Source organism: Tamandua tetradactyla, chromosome 1, assembly GCF_023851605.1.
Source record: "Tamandua tetradactyla isolate mTamTet1 chromosome 1, mTamTet1.pri, whole genome shotgun sequence".
Lineage (NCBI taxonomy): Eukaryota > Metazoa > Chordata > Mammalia > Pilosa > Myrmecophagidae > Tamandua > Tamandua tetradactyla.
In genome coordinates, this window is record NC_135327.1 from 175438136 (window position 1) to 175465385 (window position 27250).

General features: G+C 35.9%; 1 protein-coding gene across 7 annotated transcripts in view; it reads left to right on the top strand.

Moving 5' to 3' along the window:
• The window catches only part of EXOC4 (exocyst complex component 4), a 970332-nt gene that overhangs the window by 26586 nt on the left and 916496 nt on the right, over positions 1–27250 (top strand). For all 7 annotated transcript variants that reach the window (XM_077136146.1, XM_077136164.1, XM_077136156.1 and 4 more), the window contains exons 2-3: positions 7851–8040; positions 22534–22728. In XM_077136146.1, coding sequence (XP_076992261.1) covers positions 7851–8040; positions 22534–22728 — 385 coding nt within the window. The remainder of the gene's footprint in view (positions 1–7850; positions 8041–22533; positions 22729–27250) is intronic.

The window sequence follows — 27250 nt, forward strand, 5'->3', positions numbered from 1 at the left end:
CAATTTCATTTATTTGTGCTCTAATCTTTGTTATTTCTTTCCTTTTGCTTGCTTTGGGGTTAGCTTGCTGTTCTTTCTCCAGTTCTTCCAAATCGATAGTTAATTCCTGAATTTTTGCCTTTTCTTCTTTTCTGATATAGGCATTTAGAGCAATAAATTTCCCTCTTAGCACTGCCTTTGCTGCGTCCCATAAGTTTTGATATGTTGTGTTTTCATTTTCATTCGCCTCGAGGTATTTGCTAATTTCTCTTGCAATTTCTTCTTTGACCCAGTCGTTGTTTAGGAGTGTGTTGTTGAGCCTCCACGTATTTGTGAATTTTCTGGCACTCTGCCTTTTATTGATTTCCAACATCATTCCTTTATGGTCCGAGAAAGTGTTGTGTAAGATTTCAATCTTTTTAAATTTGTTAAGACTTGCTTTGTGACCCAGCATATGGTCTATCTTTGAGAATGATCCATGAGCACTTGAGAAAAAGGTGTATCCTGCTGTTGTGGGATGTAATGTCCTATAAATGTCTATTAAGTCTAGTTCATTTATAGTAATATTCAGATTCTCTATTTCTTTGTTGATCCTCTGTCTAGATGTTCTGTCCCTTGATGAGAGTGGTGAGTTGAAGTCTCCAACTATTATGGTATATGAGTCTATTTCCCTTTTCAGTGTTTGCAGTATATTCCTCACGTATTTTGGGGCATTCTGATTCGGTGCGTAAATATTTATGATTGTTATGTCTTCTTGTTTAATTGTTCCTTTTATTAGTATATAGTGTCCTTCTTTGTCTCTTTTAACTGTTTTACATTTGAAGTCTAATTTGTTGGATATTAGTATAGCCACTCCTGCTCTTTTCTGGTTGTTATTTGCATGAAATATCTTTTCCCAACCTTTCACTTTCAACCTATGTTTATCTTTGGGTCTAAGATGTGTTTCCTGTAGACAGCATATAGAAGGATCCTGTTTTTTAATCCATTCTGCCAATCTATGTCTTTTGATTGGGGAATTCAGTCCGTTGACATTTAGTGTTATTACTGTTTGTATAATATTTTCCTCTAACATTTTGCCTTTTGTATTATATATATCATATCTGATTTTCCTCTTTCTACACTCTTTTCCATATCTCTCTCTTCCTTCTTTTTGTATCTGACTCTAGTGCTCCCTTTAGTATTTCTTGCAGAGCTGTTCTCTTGGTCACAAATTCTTTCAGTGACTTTTTGTCTGAGAATGTTTTAATTTCTCCCTCATTTTTGAAGGATAATTTTGCTGGATATAGGAGTCTTGGTTGGCAGTTTTTCTCTTTTAGTATTTTAAATATATCATCCCACTGTCTTCTAGCTTCCATGGTTTCTGCTGAGAAATCTACACAAAGTCTTATTGGGTTTCCCTTGTATGTAATGGATTGTTTTTCTCTTGCTGCTTTCAAGATCTTCTCTTTCTCTTTGACCTCTGACATTCTAACTAGTAAGTGTCTTGGAGAACGCCTATTTGGGTCTAATCTCTTTGGGGTGCGCTGCACTTCTTGGATCTGTAATTTTAGGTCTTTCATAAGAGTTGGGAAATTTTCAGTGATAATTTCTTCCATTAGTTTTTCTCCGCCTTTTCCCTTCTCTTCTCCTTCTGGGACACCCACAACACGTATATTTGTGCGGTTCATATTGTCCTTGAGTTCCCTGATACCCTGTTCAAATTTTTCCATTCTTTTCCCGATAGTTTCTGTTTGTTTTTGGAATTCAGATGTTCCATCCTCCAAATCACTAATTCTATCTTCTGTCTCTTTAAATCTATCATTGTAGCTATCCATTATTTTTTCTATGTTTGCTACTTTATCCTTCACTTCCATAAGTTCTGCGATTTGTTTTTTCAGTTTTTCTATTTCTTCTTTATGTTCAGCCCATGTCCTCTTCCTGTCCTCCCTCAATTTATCGATTTCATTTTTGAAGAGGTTTTCCATTTCTGTTCGTATATTCAGCATTAGTTGTCTCAGCTCTTGTGTCTCATTTGAGCTATTGGTTTGTTCCTTTGACTGAGCCATATTCTCAATCTTTTGAGCGTGGACAGTTATCTTCTGCTGCTGGCGTCTGGGCATTTATTCAGATTTCTCTTGCTGTTGGACCCAGCAAGGTTGTAATATTTTTCTGTGAAATCTCTGGGTTCTGTTTTTCTTATCCTGCCCAGTAGGTGGCGCTCGTGGCATACGTTTGTCTGCGGGTCCCACCAGTAAAAGGTGCTGTGGGACCTTAAACTTTGGAAAACTCTCGCCGTCCTGGGGGTTCGCTAGCCGAAGCGGCTTGAGCCGGCCCGGGGTCCGAACGCAGGGAGTGTTGCTGGTCGCTGCAGCCCGGGAAAGAGCCCGTCCGAATTTCCTAGTCGGCCCTGGGCAACACGCGTGGCGGGAGGGCGCCAGCGGCAGCGGCCCGCCCGAGAGAGTGCACGTTCCCCGGGAGTCACGGGGTCACCGTTCTCCGCGGCCTGGGGGTTTCCGATCCAATTCTCTCAGTTGGTCCGGGGGCTGCGCGTGGTGTGGGCGCCAGTCGCCTTGGTTTCAGGGGACCACCTCTCCAATTCTCCCAGCCGGCCCGGGAAGGGGGAAGGGAGTAACTCCGGCCGCTTGCCACCCCGCCCGGTAAGGCCCGCGCGCCTCGGCGATCTCACCCGAGCTGCTTCTCTCAGCCAGCCAGCCGTTCCAGGATGGGGTACGCTGTCTTTTTTATCTCTGTTGTGGCTTTGGGCGCTTTCTGTATCGTTTCTACTCCCCTAGTAGGTGTCCTGGAGAAGAAACTAAGATCCGCGTGTCTTACTAAGCCGCCATCTTCCAGGAAGTCCAAAAGTGATAATTTTCAAAACACTCTTCAACAATAATTACAAGACAAATCCCAGAGTTTGTCATGGGCTACCATATACCCTCATCTTAGATTTTTCCTTCTAGCTCCTCCAGAATATATGAGGCTAGAAGGAATAAATTTTTTTTTTAATCATCAAATCGACTTTATTTTTTCTTTTTTTGTGAAAAATAACATATTTATAACGAAGCAGTAAATTTCAAAGTACAGCACAACAATTAGTTGTAGAACTGAGTTCAGAGTTTTGTATGGGTTCTACAAATTTTACAGAGTTTTGTATGGGTTCTACAAACCTAAATTCTACAATTTTAGGTTTTTAGTTCTAGTTGTTCTAAGATACTGGAGACTAAAAGAGATATCAATTTAATGATTCAGCAATCATATTCATTTGTTAAACCCAACCTTCTCTGTATAACTCCACCATCATCTTTGATCTTTCTATTCCACTCTTGAGGAGTATTTGGGCTATGACCATTCTAATTTTCATGTTGAAAAGTGCTGCCATAATATGGGGTAGGGAGATGGAACTAGATGGTATTCTTGAGAGTTTGGGCCCTCTAGGTTTCAGCACTTACCTGGTCCAGAGACCCATCTGGAGATTATAGGTTTCTGGAAAGTTATCCTAGTACCTGGAACCTTTGTAGAATCTTATATATCACCCTAGATGTTCTTCAGGATTGGCTGGAATGGTTTTGGTGGGGTTTGGAAGTTATAATAGGTAGTGATGTCTGAGCCAGGTACTTTTTCTTGCCTGTTTTATACGACAAGAAACAGACCCAGAGGTTAAGTCACTTATCAAGGTCTAATAGCTCAAAAGTTGCAGAACCATCAGTTGAATCTAGGTTTTCAGATTCCAGAGCCTGTCCTTCTTTACTGTTTACAGGAATGCCTCCTGATTTATTAGCATAATTAAACTTTTCTGGTGTATTATTTTTTTCACATTTGATAAGTATTTTTATTTGACATCCAGATTTCAATCAGATGTGTATTTTCATACAATAAATTTTTTTTCTAATGAGTAGTTGTTCAGAATTGCGTGTTAGTTCTACTGATCCCTTTTTAATTTTTCTGTTTACAGCCTAGGCCTCACACTGTGCTTTCATAATCAAGGTTCTTAGCACCAAGAAGGAAACAGCTGTTGGTCACTTTCCTTGAAGCAACATAGGGATTGTGTGTACATAAGACGGGTTGGGTAGATTCATGTTTGTACATCATTATTTGTTTGGCAACATTTGGTTTAGTAAATATATATAATGAAAAGAGTCCCATTATAAAAGAAACTTGAATATATTCAAGGGGCCAGGTTGTTAGGTTGTTTAACCTGGCTGTGTCAGTAACCATGTGTGTTACCTGCCTTACAACTGCAAAGTGCCAGAATTTACAATTTGAGTGTGGGAGCAAACCTCAGGCTCTCAGCACTGTGCACTTTATTACATCATGTTCATTTATCCCCATTGAGCGTCAAACTATTTTCTGGTATTTGAATAAAATTGTGATCTGGAAATCTGGTGTATTATTAATGGTGTTATTATAATTTTTTTCTTATTCTTTTTGTATCCTCTTGTTCTGTCTTTGATGGAAGGATATTGTTCCTTTTGAGTGATGGGTCAGCTTTTGGTGACTAACTTTATTTTCATAGGTGCATTTTTTCTTTTATTTGATCTTCTTTTTAATGAATAATGTCAACTGTATGTTGTCATTATATATGACAAAATATGCTTTATATATTTTCTTCTGTCTGCACTCCAGTACTCTATTTTAAAATCCAAAGTGAAAGTTCGATTGCTCTATAGAAGGAGGCACTGGTGGTGACCAGTTATTTTCCTTTCAAATCATTTGACTGGCTACACTGAAATTCAGAAGCTGCTATAACAGATAGAAAACTGACAAATTTAGTTTTAGTTCTCCTGTTATTTACCCTCGGTTTTTATGCTTGCATATGGGACTTGCTTGGAGCTGATGACTACGAATTCACTAGAACCTTGTAACGTATTTGTTCCTCTCAGGTGCTATTAACAGCAGCTTAACATGTGTACCATGGTCCTTGGCGCCTGTTAAGTAAATAAATTCCTGTCTGGGCATTAATTGCTCATGGTTAAAGATGTAATTCATCATGTAAAATACCAGCGCTGTCTTTCTGAAAAATTCTTAGTGATCCAGAAATGTCTCTGTGTTTACTCTAGTTTACTGAAATATAGTTTCCTTTTTTATGTTCCTCTATGAATTTGGCCAGTTTGGTGGGCTTCTGGAAAGCCATATCATGGAAGAAATGGTTGAATAAATTGGGGGTTGTTAATCTGAGGAAGTATTGAGAGTGTTTTATTATTTAAAGGGTGATTTTATGGAAGAGAGAATAGATTTGTGTTGCCAAAAAACGTGGAACAATGGGTAGAAATTATAAAGAGGCTGAATTTGTTTATTTTATTGAAAGGTTTTATAGCAAGTAGGGCTGTTCAGAATTACAGTGAATTACTTTGTGAGCTAGTGAGCTTTCCCTCATACAGAAGCTTTCAAAGGCTGAGGAGAGGTTCCTTACCTGGGCGGTGGAGTGAGCTAGATGATTAGTATTCTCTTCGATGCTACCATCAGTTCTGGTCAAGTGATGAGCTTAAAGTAATAATCCTAAATGGAAATTTGCTGACTCTTCTGGTTTTTGGTGTTATGAATGGGAACTTTCTACCTAGAATTAGTCTGCCATTAATGCTTTATGTTCTATTATTCATTCATTTTGAAGTATTTATTTGTGATGCACTGTATTTCTGGTCTCATTTTGCAAAAATGAAAACAGAGACTGGAAATGAATCTTTTTCAAACGGGCAAGACTAACACAGGATATTTCCTTATATAAATATTTTATTCTAAAAATGAAAATATGAGCTAAAACCCCCTAGAGACGCAATTTATTCTCTAACCTTTATTTTAGTAACCCTTTCTATTTCCTAAATAAATTATAATACTCTGGTGATATGTTACACTAACAGCTGGTGCTGGGGAAGGTGTCCTCTGTGGACCTGACATTTTCCTTAATGGACTAGTAGTTAACAGAAACAATGTGAGATGTGTGGCATGTTTCCTTCTACAAATGATGGTGGAGAGGAAATCATGCAAACCATTGTAAAGATGAGCAAACTGATTCAGTACAATTCTGAAAATTCTTTGGATACCTGTTGTTACAAGGAGAAATAATAGAGTTAAATATCTAGGAACTGTTCCCTTTAGGACAGTTGATAAATTGAAGGCATTTTCAGATATTGCTTTACTTTAGATGAATAGCCTGGAAGGTTTCAGATTTAAAGAGCAAAGTTATGCATCATAGAAACAATAGGAAGATATGCTAACCTATTCTATACCCAAATATTGCAAATAATATTTGTAGCTTTATCTTTGAAACCAGATTTCCTCAAAGTTCTTCACTCTGGCTTAATTTTAATAGTCAAACATTTGTGATATTCTCTACCTGAAAGTAATATTGAATAGTTTAATAGTTTAGTTCAGGATCACCAGTTTACTGATGAGTAAACAGAGAATCTGTCATGGTAAAGGCCTTAATTGAAGTCCTGTAGTTCCCAGTGTATTGAGTTTTTTTTTTTGTCCTTAGAGGTTTTTTGCCTTTTCCTTTATATTTCTTTCTTGTCAAGTCCACACTCCCACATTTCATGCTATACCTGGTTTCTTAACCTACATAACACATTTACAAAATTCTTTTTGGAGGATAGATTTAGGTCAAAGACTGGCCTGCTGGATTTCCTCTAGGTTGAGAAGGAAGTTTTACTTATTATGTAGCTCATGAATTAAGATCCTTTGCTCTGAATGACAGTTTGAAGGAGGCTGTTGTACAGTATTTTGCTTGTGAATATGTAGAAGTGGATATGTGATTGATTTGCTGACAGACCATCTCTGAAAGCAGTTCTAATGATGGACTTATAATTGATTACATCCATCGTTGAGAGCCTAAAATACCCCCTCCCTAAATTAAAAAAGATAAATAAAATGAAGTAGGCTGAATGTATAAACTGACAAATCTAAGGAAATTTAATGAAACTAAATTACCGCTGCCAACAGATAAGAGGAAAAGATATCTTTGTTACTGATTATAACACTAAATTAAAAAAAAAATTATCCAAGAAAAATAATAGAGGAAACAAAGATCTGCAGCCCATGTATCAAACTAAGTTATTGAAAGATTTTTAATAAGTGTATCTATCTTATTCCCTGCTTCTTGTTGATTCATATCAATCTTGTTAGTGCTGTTGAAAGACTAGCAAATGCAAGGGCTGTCTTGTAGTATAGCTTAGGTTATTGTTGTTGTAATAAATTTTAGAGTTAACATGAACTTATTTCCAGGCTATTGGGTTCTCTGTACCAAATTTGGATCATTCAAATGAGCTATTTGAAAGGTGATTCCTCAATGTATAATTTTTTTTCACTTAGTACTCTTTCAGCTACATATAAGAGAAAGTGGTTTAAACAATGGATATTTAGTATCTTTCCTAACAAGAAACCCTAACATAAGACAGCTGTCGGGTTGGCTGCTTTGATGGCAGAATGATATAAAGCAGTTTGGCATTTCTCTTGGTTTTCCCTTCTGTGGTTTTAAGATGGCTGCTGTGTTTGAGTATCTCAGCTTTGGATAATGATATTCCATATCAGGAGAGGAGATCAGTTTCCTGCTACTCTTGCAAGAAAACTCACATCTCATTGGCTAGATTGGGCCATCCACTGGTAAGGGGAATTGAATTACTAGGACTGATGAGGATTCACTTAGAGAAATCAAGTGCCCAGCCATTCACAAAGTTCATGGCTGCCTGCCGTCTGATTAAAATTGGTACTAATGACAAGAAAAAAAATGAGGAGACGGACTCCTTGGAAAGGTCACCAACAAAATCTTTGGTACTACTGTTAGTAGTACCTTTTATTTCCTTGTTAGTAAGATGAATATGCTAACATACTAAGTCCTCATTCTTTTGCTTTTTTCTTTTAACTTTTTCTCAGCTTGCTGTGTCCTCTGTCTTTACCAGGACTCTGTCTACCAGTGATGATGTTGAAGACAGAGAAAATGAGAAGGGTCGCCTTGAAGAAGCCTATGAGAAGTGTGACCGTGACTTGGATGAATTGATTGTCCAGCACTATACAGAATTGACAACAGCCATTCGGACATACCAGAGCATCACAGAGCGCATTACCAACTCACGAAATAAAATAAAGCAGGTAAGCATCCCTTCTTGTATGGTGACTGAAGCACCTTCCTTTAATACAGGTATGTCTTGGAGAGGCACTGTGGTAGTGACTAATGGTCCTTGATGAGGAATTTGTAATTACGTTTTTCAGGTGTTTTTCAGATGGGTGGAAAGCCTGGCTGAAGAGGATCACTGTTGGTATTCTGGGGTGGATTCTTCCCCCCCCCTATGTTTTATCCTTTAGCTTCTACCATTACTTCCCCTTGCAGTGTGAAATGACACTGAGGAATCCATACCAAAGAGTAGAGTTTGACTCTAGGCCCTCTTACCATTAGAGGGAACTACCACATTATATAAAATATATTCAGTGTACTCATATCGTGTGTGTGTGTGTGTGTGTATGTGTGTGTGTGTGTGTGTGTGTGTGTGTGTGTGTGTGTATGTATCTCACCTAATTTTAGGTTGGCTGTGATTTCTCTAATCATTGTATATTTTTGGTAAATTTTTGCGAAGTGAAGTAAGTTTAAGCTACAGATTATTTTAAAATGTGATGAAATGAGGTAAATCAGAATACAGGGCAAAAGGTGATAGTGTATGTACTCTAGAGCTCCACCTACTGTATTAAACCACAGGCAGAGAGGTTTACTGTGTCTAGAATGTACATTTTTTTGTAACACACAATCTAATTAACCTGTCTGGATGGCTCATTTAAACACCGAAACACATAGAGCCCAGAATGGAAATAAGGCCTTGTAATTCTATATAGCTTAATGTAACACCAGGAAACATCCCAGACTATAGTGGGCTGATAATTAAAAAGTTTCAGTAGAGTTGCTTGAGGGACTGGAGAAAAAATATGGAAATAGGTTTTTCATCTGGAAACCCCTGGTACTCACTCAAATATTAGGGACTCCCAAGAAAATAGACCAAGCCTTTGATTTTTAATTTGTTTTTTATTTTTTTAAAATGCAATTTTATTAAGATAAATTAACAAACCATGTAATCATCCAAAGTATACAATCTGTGGCTCACAGTATCATCATATAGTTGTGCATTCATCGCCACAGTCAATTTTAGAACATTTTTATTACTCCAAAAAAATAAAAATAAAAAAAGAGCACCCAAAATATCCTGTACCCTATATTTCCTCCCTTATTTATTTATTTAGTCTTTGTTTTCTTACACATGTCCTCCCATCACAAGCCCTTAATTTTTTTTAACATTTTTTATTATGAAATACAACATATATACAAAAAAGCAATAAATTGTACACTGTAACAAATAGTTATACAACAGATTTTAGTTTGGTATGGGTTACTGTTCCACAATTTTGTTATTTTCCTTCTAGCTGCTCTAAGAAACTGGAGACTAAAAGAAATATCAATATAATGATTCAGAACTGATAGTCATTTATTAACTCTGTTATAACACCTCCTTCTTCTTTATCCTTCTCCCAATCTTTGGGGGTATTTGCGCTTTGCCCATTCTAACTTTCTTCTTCTTTTTTTATTGATTTTTTTTTCTTTTTTGTGAAAAATAACATATATACAAAAGAAATAAATTTCAAAGCACATCACAACTATTAGTTGTAGACCAGATGTCAGAGTTTGGTATGGTTTATAATTCCACAATTTTAGCTTTTACTTCTAGCTGCTCTAAAATGCTGGAGACTAAAGGAAATATCAGTATAATGATTCATCCATCATACTCATTTGTTAAACCCTACCTTATCTTTATAACTCCACCATCACCTTTAATCTTTCTCCCACTCTTTAGTGCTATTTGGGCTATGCCCATTTTAAATTTTCATGTTGGAGTGGGCTGTTGATAGTAGGGATAGGGGGTTGGAACTAGTTGAAGTTCTGGAGAGGCTGACCCCTTTGCATTTCAGGACTTATCTGGTCCGAGGATGCATCTGGAGGTTGTAGATTTCTGGGAAGTTACCATACTGCATGGAACATTTGTAGAATCTTATATAATGCCATAGCTGTTCTTTAGGATTGGCAGGAATGGTTTTGGTTGGGATTTGGCAAGTTATGATATATAGCAATGTCTAACTGTAGCTTGTGTACTAGTGACCTCCAGAGTAGCCTCTAGACTCTATTTGAATTCTCTCAGCCACTGATACCTTATGTCACACTTCTTTTCCCTCTTTTGGTCAGAATGGCATTGTTGATCCTACAGTGCCAGAATGAGGATCATCCCTGGATGATTTTGAGGCCTGCCCTTACGAGACTTATTTCTGTAGCAGAGAAGCTAAGACTACCTATAATTATGCATAAGAGTTTCTTCCTAGAAACCTCTTTTGTTGCTCAGATGTGGCCTCTCTCTAAACCCAACTCTGCAAGGAAAATTATTACCCTCCTCCACTATGTGGGACATGACATTCAGGGGTGAAAAGCTCCCTTACAATAGTGGACATGACTCCCAGGGTTGAGCCTGGCCCTGGCACTGAGGGATTGACAGTGTCTTTTGGAATAAAAGGGGGAAAAGAAGTATTACAAAATAAGATATCAGTGGCTGAGAGAGTTCAGATGGAGTTGCAAGGCTATTCTGGAGGCTACTTTTATGAAAGTTTCAGCTAGATATTGCTAATCGCCATGGTTTGCCATAACCCAATAAACATCATTCCTATTAACCATAAAGAACACCTAGGGCTCTGAGACTCTACAAAATTTCCATGTAGTAAGTTTACTTTCCTGAACCCTCTAACCTCCAGAAAGTTCCTAGGCCAAATAAGTCCTGAAATCTGGAGGGGCCAGCCTCTCATATCAACTAATTCCATCCCCCTATCCTATATTGTTGACATCCCTTTTCAACATGAAAAAGTTAGAATGGGTATAGCTTAAAGACTCCTATAGATTGGGGGGAGGATCAAAGGAGAAGGATTTATAACAGAGAAGATAGGATTTAACAAATGATTATGACTGCTAAATCACTATAATGATATTTCTTTTATGTCCAGTGTTTTGGAGCAGCTAGAGGGAAAAACTTGAAAATGTGGAACAGGTAACACAAACTAAACTTTGAAATTTGTTCTTTAATTATTTGCTAAAATGTCCTTTGAAAATTGCTTTTTTTAATATATGTGTTATATTTCACTTCAAAACATTTTTAAAACTGAATGAAAGAATTTTGAATCCCAATCTTGAATATCATGTATTCATTTTCATTTTGTTAATTTTCTTTTCATATTTTGGAGCTATTTCTTTTCTCTTTTGCTCTTTTTCAATCTCATATTTCTTCCTTCCCTCCCTCCCTCCCTCTCTCTCTGTCTCTGTCTCTATTTTCTTTCTCCCTCTTCTTTTTGCAGTAGGTCCTTGCAGAGCTCTTACTTACTGGGTACCATGCCTTTAGTATACCATACTGTACCTTTTTTTAAAAGAATAAAATGGATTTTTAAGGAGTATTTACATGTGGCCATGGGATGAACTGATCAAATAGGGGTTATGTATTGTCACATCATAGTTTAAATGGCTCTTGGCTGTGTATATTGAGGGCCACTCTTAATACCTTTTAGGAGTACTCTTTGATAAATAACAGTAATTGCTGACATTTATTGAGCACTGATTGTTTTCCAGGCATGATTATGTCTGGTCCTCACACAATGAATTTAAAATTTTAACTTTGACCTCCCTGACTCGACAGTCCTGTTGCTGATTTTCAGACTTTTTGTTTTTACGCAACAGAAACACACAGACACACACATCCACATCCACAAACATGCCTGTTTTTGAAGTGAGATATTTTGCATAACCCCAGCATACCAAACAATAAGAAGGGCAGTGCTCTCGTTTTGTTGGTGACAGGGTGAGAGGTCCAGAGCCTCGTGCTTGGTTCCCTCCTTTGCCCTTGTGGCAGCCCCTGTGGCACCTCTGTGGAGGTTGAGGGCTGCATAGATTAGAGTTGAAATCCACTGTCTGTATTGTTAAATTGGTAAGGGGACCCCTTGGACTGTATCTTTTCAGTAGTAGCTGTGCTTACAGCATTCTCACATGCTTTATTTCCTGTCACCTCGACTTTATATTATGATTTGTTAAGTAGATATATAAATTATCCTTCAAGTATGCTGCCAACATATGACTTTCAGCCTCTGTAAGAGTACAATTCCAGAGTCAGTAAGTGTTTAACCTTTTTTAAAGCATTGTGCTGCCCTCTTTACATTTAAAAATCATCTGGGCATTTTCAAAAGGAATACTTTAATTCTTAAATGTATCAAGTGGTGGGTTCATCCTATGGATTTATCTGTGAGACTAGGAAAAGCTATAGAGCAGTAGCTCTAGATTTAAAGTAAACTATAGTCCATTTTGACCCAATATACTAAGCTCAAGAGGAGTCAGTAAATGAATGTGTAGAGTTTCTGACCTTCTGGCTTTGCCTCAAGTAATCACAGTAAGGATGAAAAGACCTTTTGGTATTTGTATTTTCTGATTAGTTCGGTAGACTGAAGGGACTATGTCCTAATCTCAAGGAAAGCGCCAGCAGTGATTTCTGCCTTGACTCCATATGGCTCTGAGTCAATATCTTTGCTGCTAACAGAGAGTATTTGCCTGGTATTGAAAAGGAGAGCCTCATCGTGATGATTTTACATTTGTTTTAGTAGCCGCAGTCTTTTCACCATCCTCACTTTTAGGGATGCTGGAGTTTTGAGCAAAACAAAACAAAAAATTTTTTTATATCAGACACTTGTCAAGAAAGTAGGTGTCACATAATTCACTATAATGAATTAGCTTCAGTATAAGAAAGAGAAATACAAGGCTAAAGCTCATTTCAAAAAAACCTTTAATGATTAGTAAATGAGAGAAGAAAAATGTTGGGGAAAAAATGAAAATGAATTTTTTTCACTCTATAGTTTAATAATTTTTTTTAACCATGAAAATCCATTTCTTTTCACCAAGAAAAAAATTAATATTTCTTTTCACCAAGAAAAAGATTAGTATTTCTTTATTAATCTTTTCCTATCATTTTTGTTTTTTAATATACTTTTGATTATAGTATAAAATATAGGAATGTATTTTTTTGAAGTAAATATATGGATGATTCAGTAATCATTGGGCTACATTATTTCAGAACCAAGCACAATGATGAGGTCCTGTAGATCTGAGGTGAAATTTTCTTTCTGCTATAAGCCAAAATAATGAGGATTCATATAACAAATTTCTGTTGAGTGCTAGCTATCTACCAGGTTGTTTTAGGTGCTGGGGCTATAACAGTGAAAACACCTTTCTCTTATCTCGTGGAGCTTACATACTAAAGGTAAGAGTCAGAAAAACAAACAAATATATAATATTTAATGACATTTGTTCGTCCCCTGTATATGGAGTGTCTCCTTTGTGCTGAGCGTTGGTTTAGGCTCTAGGGTACAGCAGTGAATAGTACAGAAAAACTTCTGTCCTCATGGAGCTTATGTTTTAGTCAGAGGAGGCAGACTATAAATTAATAAAGAAGATATGATGTAATATGGTGAGAAATGCTATTAAAATAAATGAGGAAGGAGAAATAGGTAGTTACTGTTTTAAATAGGGTGGTCAGAGAAACCTTCATGAGGTTACTTTTGAGGTAATACCTCCAGAGGGCAAGAGAGAGTGCTTAAATTACATTCCAGGAAGAGGGAATTTAGCAGGTGCATCCAATCAGTGAGGAGCATGATTGAAACTTTGGAGAAGCAACGAGGAGGCCAAGGGGTCAGAACCAAGTGAGAAGTGGGGAGAGCAGCAGGAGATAAGATGAGGGAGCTGGTATATGAGGTGTAACAAAGGGATCTAAGTCCAGGTTATATAAGGTCTGTAATTCACTATAAGGATCTTGCTTTTTTCTCTGAGTGTGATTGGAAACCATTATATGGTTGTGAGCAGAGGAGTGATATGAACATTTTGAAAGTCCCACTCTCGCTGCTCTGCTGAGAATAGATTTTAATGGGGACCAAGACAGAAGAAGATAAAGATGTGCAAGTTCATGCTTTGCTACCTTCTAAAGCTAAGACCACAGAACTGTTTACACTTCTCATTTTATGACATTAGTTTTGAATATGAATTTTTGTTGTATTGTAAAATCTTAGGTCTTTAAGGGTAATATGAGCTGACGGATAGATTTAGCTCTGCAAACTTTTTTTATAACAGTCGAATTCATTTGGAACTTTTTCTAGAATCAAAAAATTATGTGCAAATAAAAAATCATGTATGTTTCTAACTCCTGCTGGACTCTGTTACCAATGACATATTCCAAGTTTATTCTCGAATGTCCGTTCACATCAGTGGGACCATACAGTATTTGTCCTTTAGTTTTTGGCTAGACTCACTCAGCATAATGTTCTCTAGGTCCATCCATGTTATTACATGCTTCATAAGTTTAATGGGTAATTGGAGCTGAAGGGATACAGACTGTGCAACAGGACTAGATACAAAAACTCAAAAATGGACAGCACAATAATACCTAATTGTAAAGTAATCATGTTAAAACACTGAATGACGCTGCATCTGAGCTATAGGTTTTTTTTTTTTTTTACTATTATTATTACTTTTATTTCTTTTCTCTATATTAACATTCTATATCTTTTTCTGTTGTGTTGCTAGTTCTTCTAAACCGATGCAAATGTACTAAGAAACGATGATCATGCATCTATGTGAAGATGTTAAGAATTACTGATTGCATATGTAGAATGGTATGATTTCTAAATGTTGGGTTAATTTCTTTTTTTCCATTAATAATAAAAAATAAAATAAAATAAAAAATCATGTATGATGGTTCAAGTCAAGTCATATGGATAATAAGCAGATTACCAGAACAGTACAATTATAGTATAAAATTTGTAAGAACAAAATGTTACTGCCTTAGACTATCTCAGAATCCATAAGCTCTGCCAGTGTCTCAAATAATGACTGTCTACTAGAGCACCAGGACTGTAATGGATAAATACAGTTGATGCAAGTTGGAGACTTAAACTATACAGGTAATGCTTTTGGTATTTAAATTTGTGCCTTTGTCTATGATATATTAGATGGATGAGATGAGATCAGGGAAGGCTGAAGGGAGAACACAGTACTTGTCATTGTTGTAATGTATGTACACTTCACATTTCACCCCACCTTTGGCCCCCCTGTTGGTGCTGAATCAAGCTCTTAACTCATTTTTCTTGTCTACAGAATTAGGCAAGTAAATTTGTTAGGACTTAATCATTGAGTAATGCAACATTCATTAAACACTTAAACAATTTTTTTTGCCTTTTGTATGAAAGTGTACTCTGCAAAGTAGTATTAGAATGAAGAACAAACTTAGTTAATACAAAAAATGGTCACACACACGCACACAAATTCCTAGAGCTTGCCCATGCCAAAAAAAAAAAAATTGGTCATGGTAGAACAGCATAGTTTTGGTAGGAAGCTATCTGTAGTCCAAATATAAGATGGAAAATGCTGTAAAGGATTTCCATAAATGGCACACTAAAAATTGGGTGTGCAATTGGGTGGGCCACGGTGACTCAGCAGGCAAGAATGCTTGCCTGCCATACCAGAGGACCCGGGTTCGATTCCCGGTGCCTGCCCATGTTAAAAAAAAAAAAAAAAAAAAAATCCGGGCAATTGTCTGCAGTACGTTAATGTAGTCACAAGAACTCTGAGTTAATAATTTTTAAAATAATTTCAACAACATTCGATTATTATTTATGTACTGTATCCAGATGCTGCAACTCAAAAGGGAAGTATTGGTCCCAGAAAGGGTGATACAGAGAGCCTGTAAGAGAATTTAAGACCTTAGAATAGCAGCTAAAATGAGTAAGGGAAAAGTATGGGAAATAGGAGTTTTAGGAATAATTTAAAAATGATTTATAGTTCAAAAAGTCTTTAAACAGAGCAGTGAGCTGTGTTTGTGAAGTTTTTTCTTTCTAGGCATTTTCTATAATACTCTATGGGAAAGACTGGGTTGGACACTTGGGTCAGGAGAATACTCATGAAAGTGCTTATTATATGTAGATTTATGTTTCCTATTACTACAAAACAAGAGCGATAAGACCATTTAAATTTTTTACTTTTAAAATTAAGAATAATGTTAACTATATTATTAATATTTTTATCATCCCTTGCTCATGGGAAACGTGTCAGGATATTTTTTATGTGTATTTCAGTGAGGTGCTTGTACATTTGTTGTGTTTACAACAGATAATATATGTACTCAGAAGCATTTCCCCCTTTTCTTATTGTTTATGCAAATTCAGTGCTTTTCTGTTTTTATGACTTAAAAGTAATGGCCTTACACTCCCACCCCAGGGTCGTACTATCAGCCTCTCATACCTTTCTCTCTGCTCTTTCTTTCATAAATGCTATCACAGTGCCATTCAAAGCCCCAGTTAGTTTTCATCTTTCCCAAGATAAAATTGCAGACCTCTCTTCTTTACTGTTTGTATTACCTCATTTTTCTATCCCATTAGGCTCTTGGGCCCTGTCTTCCTTATTTTCTCTTTTTCTCATTGTCTCTAATTAGAGTGACTTGCAGTTCTTTTATATTGAAACTGGAAATTTTGCTGTTTCTGAACACGAGCTGATTAGCAATAGCTGTAACTTTATGAGAATTCTAAGGAAGGGAAGGAAACTTGTATTTGAGGAAGGATTTTTGTACTTTAGTTTTGCTGTCATGATTTAAATAGCTTGACTTTTTATAGATTTGTTAAAGAAAGGAAGAGTGCCATAATCTTAATTATCCTAAGAAATTAAATAGAATGGAGTTAAAATAGTCTCACCACATTTAAAAAGTAGAATATGTAACAAATTATACCAGGTTAAGTATAATTTAGTATCTTTCTCACATTTTAATGTTGTTATTGATGAAGAAAGCCTTGTTTTTTCCTTTCCCCATTAAGAAACAATCTTTATTGAGGTATAATTTACGTAGAATAAAAGGATCATATTCTGAGAGTACAATTCAATGAATTTTGGCAGATGTATAAACCCTTGAAAGTGTTACCATCACTCCAGAGGATTCCCTCATTCTTCTCTCTAGCTTTTTCTCCCCAACACTCTGCACCAAGCAACTACTGGTTTGATTTCTATCACTAAGTTAGTTTTGCCTGTCCCAGAACTTTATACATAAAAGGAATCATATAGGAGATACTATACAATTTTGTGTGTCTGGCTTCTTTTGCTCAGCATAATGTTTTTGAGTTTCTTCTGTTTATTCCTTTTATTGCTGAATAGTATTCCTCCCATCCATCCCAGATGTGACAATAACATTTCTTCATTACGTGACTTTCCAATAAAAAAAAACAGGAGCCACAGGGCAATGTAAATGAAAAGTTTTTGTAGCTTCTTAGGGCTATAGTTTTGGTTACTCAGTTTAGGGAATCACTTTCATGATGCTCATTTTCTTCACAGCTTAATACCAGAGTTTTTCCTTACAAATTCTACCTTTCTTTTCATTTTCCTTCTACATAGTAAGCAAAAGTAAGTAGTGAGCTGATTGCATTATGTATATCCCAAGTGTGAAATGCCAAAATGTTTTTTTTCCAATCAAGAAGGAGTTTGCCAAGTTTTACTGACTCTGTAAGTTTATCTTGCACTCTCTTGATCATGAGCCTAGTTGGGTATTGTATGACTTAAAATTTATTTTTAACTGTTTCCATAGGAACCATTATACACAGAAGAAAAAGCTAAGAATTATAGAACAAAGTCAATATAAGTAGAATTTCAGAAATTGAATTCTAACAGATTTTAACTTAAGATTTAAAATAGATTGGGTTTAATAGCTAGAGTTCATAACCCAGGGACCAGGAACTCTAAATATATCTAGGGCGGCCTTTAGAGATGGGTTTCAGAGTCACATGAAAACACAAATGCTGATAAAAATCAACACTCCTCTATCTTACAACCTCACTCTACCTCATTCTCAATTCCAGCACTTCAGAGGCACTGAATTTTACTCTTTTAGTTGTTTTCTCAGGTATTTCTATATTTCCTAATTATATACTTCGAGTATTTTTCCCTAATTTTTGTAATTTAGACCTTGTGGTGGTTAGGGCTAAGTATCCCAGAAAAACATGTTCTTAAATTCAATCCATTCCTATGGGTGTGAACCCATTGTAAGTAGGACCTTCTAATGAAGTTACTTCAGTTAAGGTATGTGGCCCAACTCCATCAGGATCGTCTCAGTCTGGTTACTGGGGTCTATTAAAAGTACAGTGAAATTCAGACAGCAAGAAGGCAACAGAGGGATCAGCCAGAAGCTGAACATTAGTAGAACCCAGAGGGGAAGAAAGAGGGCAGGAAAGGCCGCTATATGCGTTGTCATGTGACAGAGAAGCCCAGGACCACGAAACACTGGCAGTCAGCACTGAATGCCGGTGTTTGGAAGAAGCATTGCCTTACTGATGCCTCAGTTCTGGAATTCTCCTAGCCTCAAACTATAAGTCAATAAAATCCCGTTGTTTAAGCCAATCCATTGCATGGTATTTGTTTGAGAAGCCAAGGGAATTAAAGCATACATTGTATATTGACTTTTAGCTATGAAGATACTTTTCCCTACCATACCCCATATTCTTCCCTCATCCTCTCTATATAGTTGTACCCAAATTTTTGGTTAAATTGATAGTTGATACTTACGTTTTTATGACTACATAAATTTTTATAGGTATGCCATGCAGGATACCATGATTTCTTTCTCTCTCTGTTATAAGAGATGTTATAAGTTTACAGTAAAATTATACATAAAATACAGAGTTTCCATATATCTTCTTAGTACTAACACCCTGTGTTAGTGTGGTTCATTTGTTACAATTCATGAAATAACACCATTATAATTGTACTGTGAATTATAGTCCATTGTTGATAGTATGCTTCACTGTGTTGAAGAGTCTTATGTTCTTCTTTTAAAATTTTTATTCTAGTAACGTGTACAACCTAAAATTTCACCTTTTGACCACATTCAAATATATAATTCAGTGCTGTTAACTGCATTCACAATGTTGTACTGTTATCACCACTGTCCACTGCCAAAATTTTACAGTCCACCCAATTACAAACTCTGCACAATATAAGTATGAACTCCCTTACCCCAATGCCATCTACGGGTAACCCATACACTTGAGTTTCCTTATTCTGATTATTTCATATCAGTGATTTGTCCTTTTGTGTATGCCTTACTTCACTCGACATGTCTTCAAGGTTCATCCATGTTGTCACATGCAGCAGAACTTCATTCCTTTTTTATGACTGAATAATATTCCATTGAATGGATGTACTACATTTTATTTATTCATTTCCATCAGTTGTACATTTTCTCTAGTGCAATTTGTTGCTGCTTTTGTCCTTAGAGTTAGTGATTGAATCATCCTGTTGCCTTTCTTTGTTGAATTCCCTTTTTCTTGGGTCCCATGCTTCTTCTTTTCCTTTTTTTTTTTTTCTTGGAGCATGTTCTTAAGTAACTTGCTGAGATTATGGTACATATGAAGTTCATTTTTTTGAGAGATTACATGTCTGAAAATGTCTTTATTCATTCCTCATACTTGATTGATAGTTTTTCTGGAAAATAATTCTCTCTTAGAATTTTGAAGGTATTACTCCTCCTTTGTCTTGTAGCTTTTAGTCTTGCAGTTGAGAAAACTCCACTACTATTCTGATTCACAGTCTTTTGTATCAGTCTTTTGTATTCTGTCTCAACCCTCCCCCATCCCCCTCCTATTCTGAGAAGCTTTTAAGCTGGTTGCTTTATCCCTTGTGTTCTTACTGTCAGGATAATGTTTCTGGCTTGGGTCTTTTTTCACTGTTGTCTTGAGTTTTTGGTGTGCCCTTTTTATCAGGAAATGGATGTTCTTTGTTATGGGAACACTTCTTTTATTATTTTATTGGATTTTTTTCTCTGCTCCATTTTCTCATGTTTTTCCCCTGGAAATTTTTGTTTAAAGTATTGGACCTCTTGGATCAAGCCTCTAATTTGATCTATTTCTCATCCCTTTTTTTGTGTGTATGTTTCTACTCTTAGTGAGATTTTCTCCAACCTTTCTGCTGGCTTTTAAAAAATTTCTGTTATCAGAGTTTTAATTTCTAAGAGCTGTTTTTCATTATCTGAATTTTTATAAGCATTTTTTCTTGTTGCTTTGATGTAATATCTTCTCTTACATCTTTAAGGATATTAATTATAGTTTTTTTAGTTGTTTTTTGATGTTTCCTGTGTAGTTTTGTTCCCTTACCCTCCTCTCTACAGTTCTTTTGTTCATTTTGTTTGTTTTGATGCCTGTCTTTCCATAGTTAGACTTTCCTTGGAAGTTTGATGATCCTTAGCCAACCATTTACATGTAAGGAGGAGGCACTACAAAGCTGATTGGAAGCTCAGTGCAAGTTATGGGGCTTGTCTAGTGATGATTGGGCAGGGACTTCAGCATTTTCCCTGGTAAAACCTCAGCTATTACTATCTGTGGGTCTTTTCACTTGTAGCAGCTCACTTTGCACAGGAGAAAGCTGTGCCCTATGTTAGGGCAAAAAATAAAGCTGCCAATGTTATTGTACCCTAAACATGGAAGGAAGCTGAAGGTCTAGAGAGTCCTGAGGATCTCACTGTTTGGTAGACCAACTTTGACTTCATCCTGCTGTTTTCTACCCAGTGCCTCCGCTCTCCCCTCAGCTATCTGTGGCATTTCCTGGACCGTACTCTTTCTGATTCATTTTCTCCAGATGTAAACCTCCTATTTTGGCCAGAGTTAAAGGTAGGAAATTGTGTGATTTGATGGAAATTGAGGGCTCAAAATGTACCTTCTAGAAAGTTTTAACCCTGCATCTGCCTTCAGTATACTTGGTTCTTCCTTTTTAGTGTTAGCAAACTCCACTTCAAGCTAAGATTCTCAAATATTTCTTATTACCTAATTTAGTTATCTACCATCCATCATTCTCTTGTCAGCTTCCAAAATTTTGTTGCTGTGTTTTATTTGCTGTACCCTCCTCTCCTATTTTCTTTTTTCTTCTTTTTTTTTTTTAGTTTTTTGTTTTCTTGCTATTTTATTATTGTTGTTATTTTAAATTTCTTTACTATCATTTTGGTAAGATTGTAAGAAGGAGTAGAGATAACTGGCACCATTTCATCATATCTTCAAAAATTTGTATTATTCCTCTATGAGATTAGGGTGGTATACACACACTAACACTATATTTTTGGTGATTACAGAACTAAATTTCAACATTTATATTTTCAAAATTTGAAAATATGGTTATAGTGGAATAACCATTCCACTATAGTTATCAGGAAGGGTTACAGAATCATATTTCTATGAAAATTCTCATATGAGAATTTTCATAGAAATATGATTTAGGTTTAACCTGAAGACTGGAGGAATAGATTAGATTCTTTCTCAAGAATTCTTCTAAATTAGGATTCTATATTAATATTTCATGCTTGTTGGGAAGATGTCAAAATTTAGTTCTGTAATCACCAAAAGTATAGTGTTAGTGTGTGTATACCACCCTAATCTCATAGAGGAATAATAGACTTTTTGTTTTTTTTTTTGGCATGAGCCGGCTCTGGGAATTGTACCCTGGTCTCCGGCATGGCAGGCGAGAAATCTGCCACTGAGCCACCATTGCCCGCTCAATATAGACTTTTTTAATTGTCAAAAACATGATAGACTTTTTGGAGAAATGGAAATGTCTATGTATTTATGAAGGTTTGTGTTCATTTGCTAAAACGCATCAAGTGTACACTTGAGATGTAGTCATGCATAAAATTTTCCTCAAAAAACAGAAACAAAACTAAACACATATCGTACTCTGCTTTAAATAAAAATGAATGTTAGGAATTCCAAAAATATTTGAAAGCAGGCCTGTGAATTGTGAAAGGTCATATTCTTTTTATGTCTGCATATTATAAAATTGAAAAAATTTCCCCCTTTTATTTTGTCTTGTGCTTGTGTTAGTCACTATACTGTGCAGCTCTACAGGAATGCTGTAGATAGTTTTATTTCTTATCTAGAATTCAGAATACATGGCAAAAAGTAGTTTAGTCCTAGACTTATCCTAGTTCCTTTTATTTTGGGTTTATGTCTTATGTGTCTACTCTTTTCTGGAAGTTGGGCTTTTTTATTGTAGTCGGTTGAGATAAATGTCCATGTTCTTGGTTGGAAGCTTTGGTTGAAGTTCTAGTGTTAGAAGGAGGGACCAAGTGGCCTATCAGCTAGATTGGAGTAAGGATAATAGAATAGCATAGACTCTCACATTTGTCATTTCCCTTTTAGATATTTTAACATTTATGTGGTACTTTATTGCCATATGCCTTATAGGCTTACTGATTTTTTCTAGGTTACTTAAATGTAGGACAGGAATAGTTTTCTCATCTCACAGGAGAGAAAATATAGACAGAGAGGTGGAGATACCCAAGTGAGTCAGTGTCAGAACCAGGATTAGAATTTCGAGGCACACCAATCAAGGGGATTAAGTGTGAGTGGAAATTAGTAACTGTTTGATACAGTAGTACCAACGAGGACAACTAACCAGGTTATGGGTTTAGGCTGGCAAGAGTTTGAATTGACCCAAGTTTGAATCTGTCCCTGTTGTAGGTAAAAGAGAATCTGCTTTCATGTAAGATGCTGTTGCATTGCAAAAGGGATGAGCTTCGGAAATTGTGGATTGAAGGCATCGAACATAAGCATGTCCTGAACCTGCTGGATGAAATTGAGAATATTAAGCAAGTGCCTCAAAAGCTGGAACAGTGTATGGCCAGCAAGCACTATCTCAGTGCCACCGACATGCTGGTAAGAGAAAAGCCTACACTAATGGTCATTTCTGCTAAGATGTAAACCTATTCCCTTTTGTTCTCTGAATTCTGTAATGCATATAGCCTATTACAAACTGTCCTCTCGGGATTCCCAATTTCTTGCAGGTGAAGCCTGGTTGGTTCCCTTTATAATTCCATTATTTGAAATGTTAGGTGATTATTATTTATATATTGTCTGCCTTTGAAACAATGGCAAGAAGTACTTTGGTAAGAAAGCAGTACTTAAATCATGTTGGAATGGTAATGAGGTGTTTTTTAGCTCTAGAGGAAGATAGTTAATATGTCTCATTGCGAAGAATGAAATGTACATGAGATTGGAGAATTATAAGCTTGGTGTTCCACAAATTCTTTGAAGGATTTGTTACATTAGGATGTTGGTTTTTCCTTTAAATTGATGAGAAGGAAAGTACTCATAGGAGAGTGATAATGGAAGTAAATTTTGTCAAGCGAGTATTCTACAACTTAGGCTTCAGCCTCTATCTTAGTCCATTATTTTCTGCTGCCTTTTGAATTAGAAATGAAAATTCACAGAAGGTTGTAGTTGGTGATGCATGTTGCTGAGCTTCAAAAAGATGAATAAAAAATAAAAACACAGATTTTACTCCCTAATAATCTTAACTTTCCTGGGGCCAGTGGCTCATGGAGGAGTCTATTCTATCTCCCTCATGCCCCCACCCCCACCCCATTTCTATCTCATTTAAAGTTGGTGAGGGCTTTAAAGACTCTTAATAGTGGATGAAACTGTAGCCCTCTACTGTGGATTGTTTTCTTTCCTTCACTATGGAAAACCTCCTTTATCTCTTTCTCACTAAATAAGATTGGTTATAACTGGAAAAACCACTGAGGGGAATTGGCGGGGGAAACAGGTTAAATGATCTAGGTACTTTTAATTCATTTAAGAATTTTAAGAAGCATTAGATAAGAGTCTTCTTCATTAAAAGCTTTTAAGGCAACCAAGAGGTGAAAGGTACCATGGTATTCTATCATGTATAAAACCTGGCTGGGTGATAGGAATGATTGGTCAATATTCACAGTGGCAGGACGGTAATAATGGTCTTTGGGAGGGGCAAAAGAATTGGTTATTATAGTATCTTGTTGAAAGTAACATCATCCTTTATAATGATTGTAGAGTAGTCTAACATAGGAAAATTAGTTACTTTTCAGCTTTGCTGTTGGTTTATGCATTAGAAATACATATATTTGTATAGTATGTATATATCCATTTAAATTATGACTGCCATAAACGCCCTGTGAAGGGAATAGGAGTGTGTGGATGCCACCGGTGTGTTTACTCTGCATGTTTTCTTCATTGCTCTACTGTAAACTGGTTTCATCCACTCTTGTGGTGGGCTTTAGCTTCATGGGGAGATGAAGAAGGGTAGGATGTAGTATACATCTTTCCAGCTTTTCAAACGAAAATAATTTTTTTTTTCTAATTTAAATATCCTGAGGTAGGACCTAGATTGAGCCAGTTGGGGTGCTGTGATCATTAGTTCTAACTGAAATTGTGTCACTGAGCTGGTGGTGAGTGGGATGAGAAGGAACAGCAGTTACCCCAGAAAAGGGTGAGTGTATGAAGTACATTTTTTCAGAAGAAGTGTGAAATAGTGATGCATTGAGGAAACAAATCGTACCTACTCTGTATCTTACTTGATATCTGGTGGAAATTGAGGTGAAGGGAAATTGTACATAAGAAGTCAGAGGCAATTTAACAGTTCTCATGAAATATGACGTAAGGTGGAGATAATAAGTTTAAAGACAGTTTTGAAACATGAGGCATAGTTTCAGCCTGCAGAGTTTTTGGTACAGTCTCAGAGAGTTTCTGTTTTTTCGTCCTTTTAAGTGGCTTTGGATCAAAGTGGTTTGATACGTGGTGAGAAGGGAAGGCTTGATTGTTGAAGAGGTGGTAAAGGGCTCAGAGAATCAAACATGTTTTAAGTTTTGTGACAAAGAGAGTGGTTATTATTTATAGATAAGTATTGACAGTAGCAGTGAAGATTGGCAACAGTGAAGTTTTCATGATTGCCTCAGTGAGGAAAGGACTCTACTTATCACTTCACCTCTATCCCTCCCATTTTATATATTGAACAGGTATAAATGAAAGAATTCTGTTGTTTTTGTGGGTTCTTAAAGAGAGGCGAAAGTGAAATATTTATACTAGGACAAATATACACTTTAATAGAGGTTTATAGGTGGAAATATAATTCACATTTACATGGTTATTGTGAGCATCAGTTGAGGTAATGCATGTGAAAGTTTATTGCAAACTGTAAAGCGTTGCACACTTGATTATAGTTGTATTTATTTAAAGCTGTCATTAATGCAGGTCCATTAAATTACTTATGTGAATGTATGTTGATGTAGGATGATTTTAGCTTGCCTTTATTACTCCCTATATCTTCTTCTAGCAGACCTAAAGGTTGAAAGCCATATCATTAAAAAAGTATACTTTTTGATACATACTTGCTGTTTCTTGAATATGGTACCTTCTTCATTCATGCCTCTATCTTTGTTCATGTTCTTAAATTTTTAAAAATTAAAAAAAATCTTAGTTATGAAAATTTCAAATATGCAGAAAAGTACAAAAGAGACTATCACATACCACCTGTGAGCCCACCACCAAAATGTTTTATTTTGTGATGTCTTTAGATTTCTTAAAAAGTTAGTTCATCCATTTTCCTTTTTTCTCCAAAGGTAATAACTCTTCTGAAGTTGGTATGAATTAGTCCCTTGTATATTTTTGTATTTTTCCTATATGTTTATGTTGTGTTAAAATGAAATAGAATCATTCTATATGTGTCCTTTTTCACCTTACTTTTATTTCACTCAGCAGTATGTTTTTGAGATGAATTCTTGATTCATATAGTTCATTCATTTAGATTCCTGTAGAGAATTCTGTTGTGCCAGTAAATTAAATTATTGATATACAGATAGGTTCCCACCTGTTTTACTCTTCCAGCCATGCCACAATGAATATGCTCATACATGTTTGTCTCTAGGAACATGTGGAAGAGTTTTCCCAGAATAGGTAGCTAAAAATGGAATTGCTGTATTATAGAGTATGCATATTTTTAACTTTACCATGTGTTGTCAAATTGCTCTCTAAAATGGTAGTATCAGTTATGTCTCCAAAAACATTGTTTGAGAGTTTCTGTTTCTTCACATCTACTTTAATCCATGGTATTATCAGACTTATTGTTATTACTGTTTTTGCCATTCTGACTATTGTGAAATAACGTCTTATGTAGTAAAGTTGTGTTTCCTTGATGATAGGTAAAGTTGAGCATCTTTTTATATTGACCATTTAATTTTATTTCTTTGTGAATTGCCTGTTTATATGCTTCATTCTTTCTCTGTTGGGCTTCATTCCTTTTTTTATTTGTAGGAGTTTTTATGTATTCTGAATACTAATCCTTTGTTTGGTGGATTGCAATTATCTTCTTCCCATTCATGGTTTATCTTTATACTTTGTTCATGGTGTCATCTGTTATAAAAAGATTTAAATGTTAATGCAATAAAAATATTCATGCCTTTTCCTTTATAACATGTGACTTTTGTTTAAGAAATCTTTTCTTACCCTGATGCCATAAAGGGCATCTCCTATGGTTTCTTCTTTAATCCATCTAAAATCTATTCTTATATATGGAATGATTTAGGGATCTAATTTTATCTTCTTTCTGTATAAGGATCCAGTTGGCTCAGACCGTTTATTGAATCCTTTTCCTAAATGATTTAGAATACCATCTTGGCCCCATAGTTTTCACATATGAATGCATCTGTTTCTGAGCTGTTTATTTTGTTCAGTTGGTCTCATCTGTTCCTGAGCCCAAACCATGTTTTGTTTTGTTTTTCTTGTTTCAGATATTTTAATTGGTTTTTACATTTATTTTTAAGTCACAATAATATATATGTAAAAAAAAATTTACCATTTTAACCATTTTTAAATAGATAATTTAGTGGTATTAGTTATATTTACAATGTTGTACTACCATCACTACCATCCATTACCAAAACTTTCTCTCAAACAGAAGCTCTGTACCCATTAAGCAGTTTACTCCCCATCCCCTCTCCCCCTAGCCCTTGGTAACCTCCTAATCTGCTTTCTTTCTCTATGAATTTGCTTATTCTAGATGTTTTGTAAGTGGGACTACACAATATTTGTCTTCTTGTATTTGGTTGATTTCACATAGTATAATGTTTTCAAGGCAAAACTGTGCTAACTTAATTACTGTAGCTTTATCTCTCCATTGCTGATGAAGAGATTCTTTACTGTTCAAAATTGTGCTGTTCTTGGCCCTTTACCCTTCCATATGGACTTTAGAATCAGCTTTTTCAAATTCCACAAAAAGTGTGATGGATTTTAATCAGATAAAATTTAAGAGAATTTTATCTTTTCAATATTGACATTTCCTGTCAGTGAACACGATGTATCTCTCATTTATTGAAGTCTTCAGTTGTGTCCTTTAATAATGCTTGTTGTATTTGCTAGGGTTCTCTAG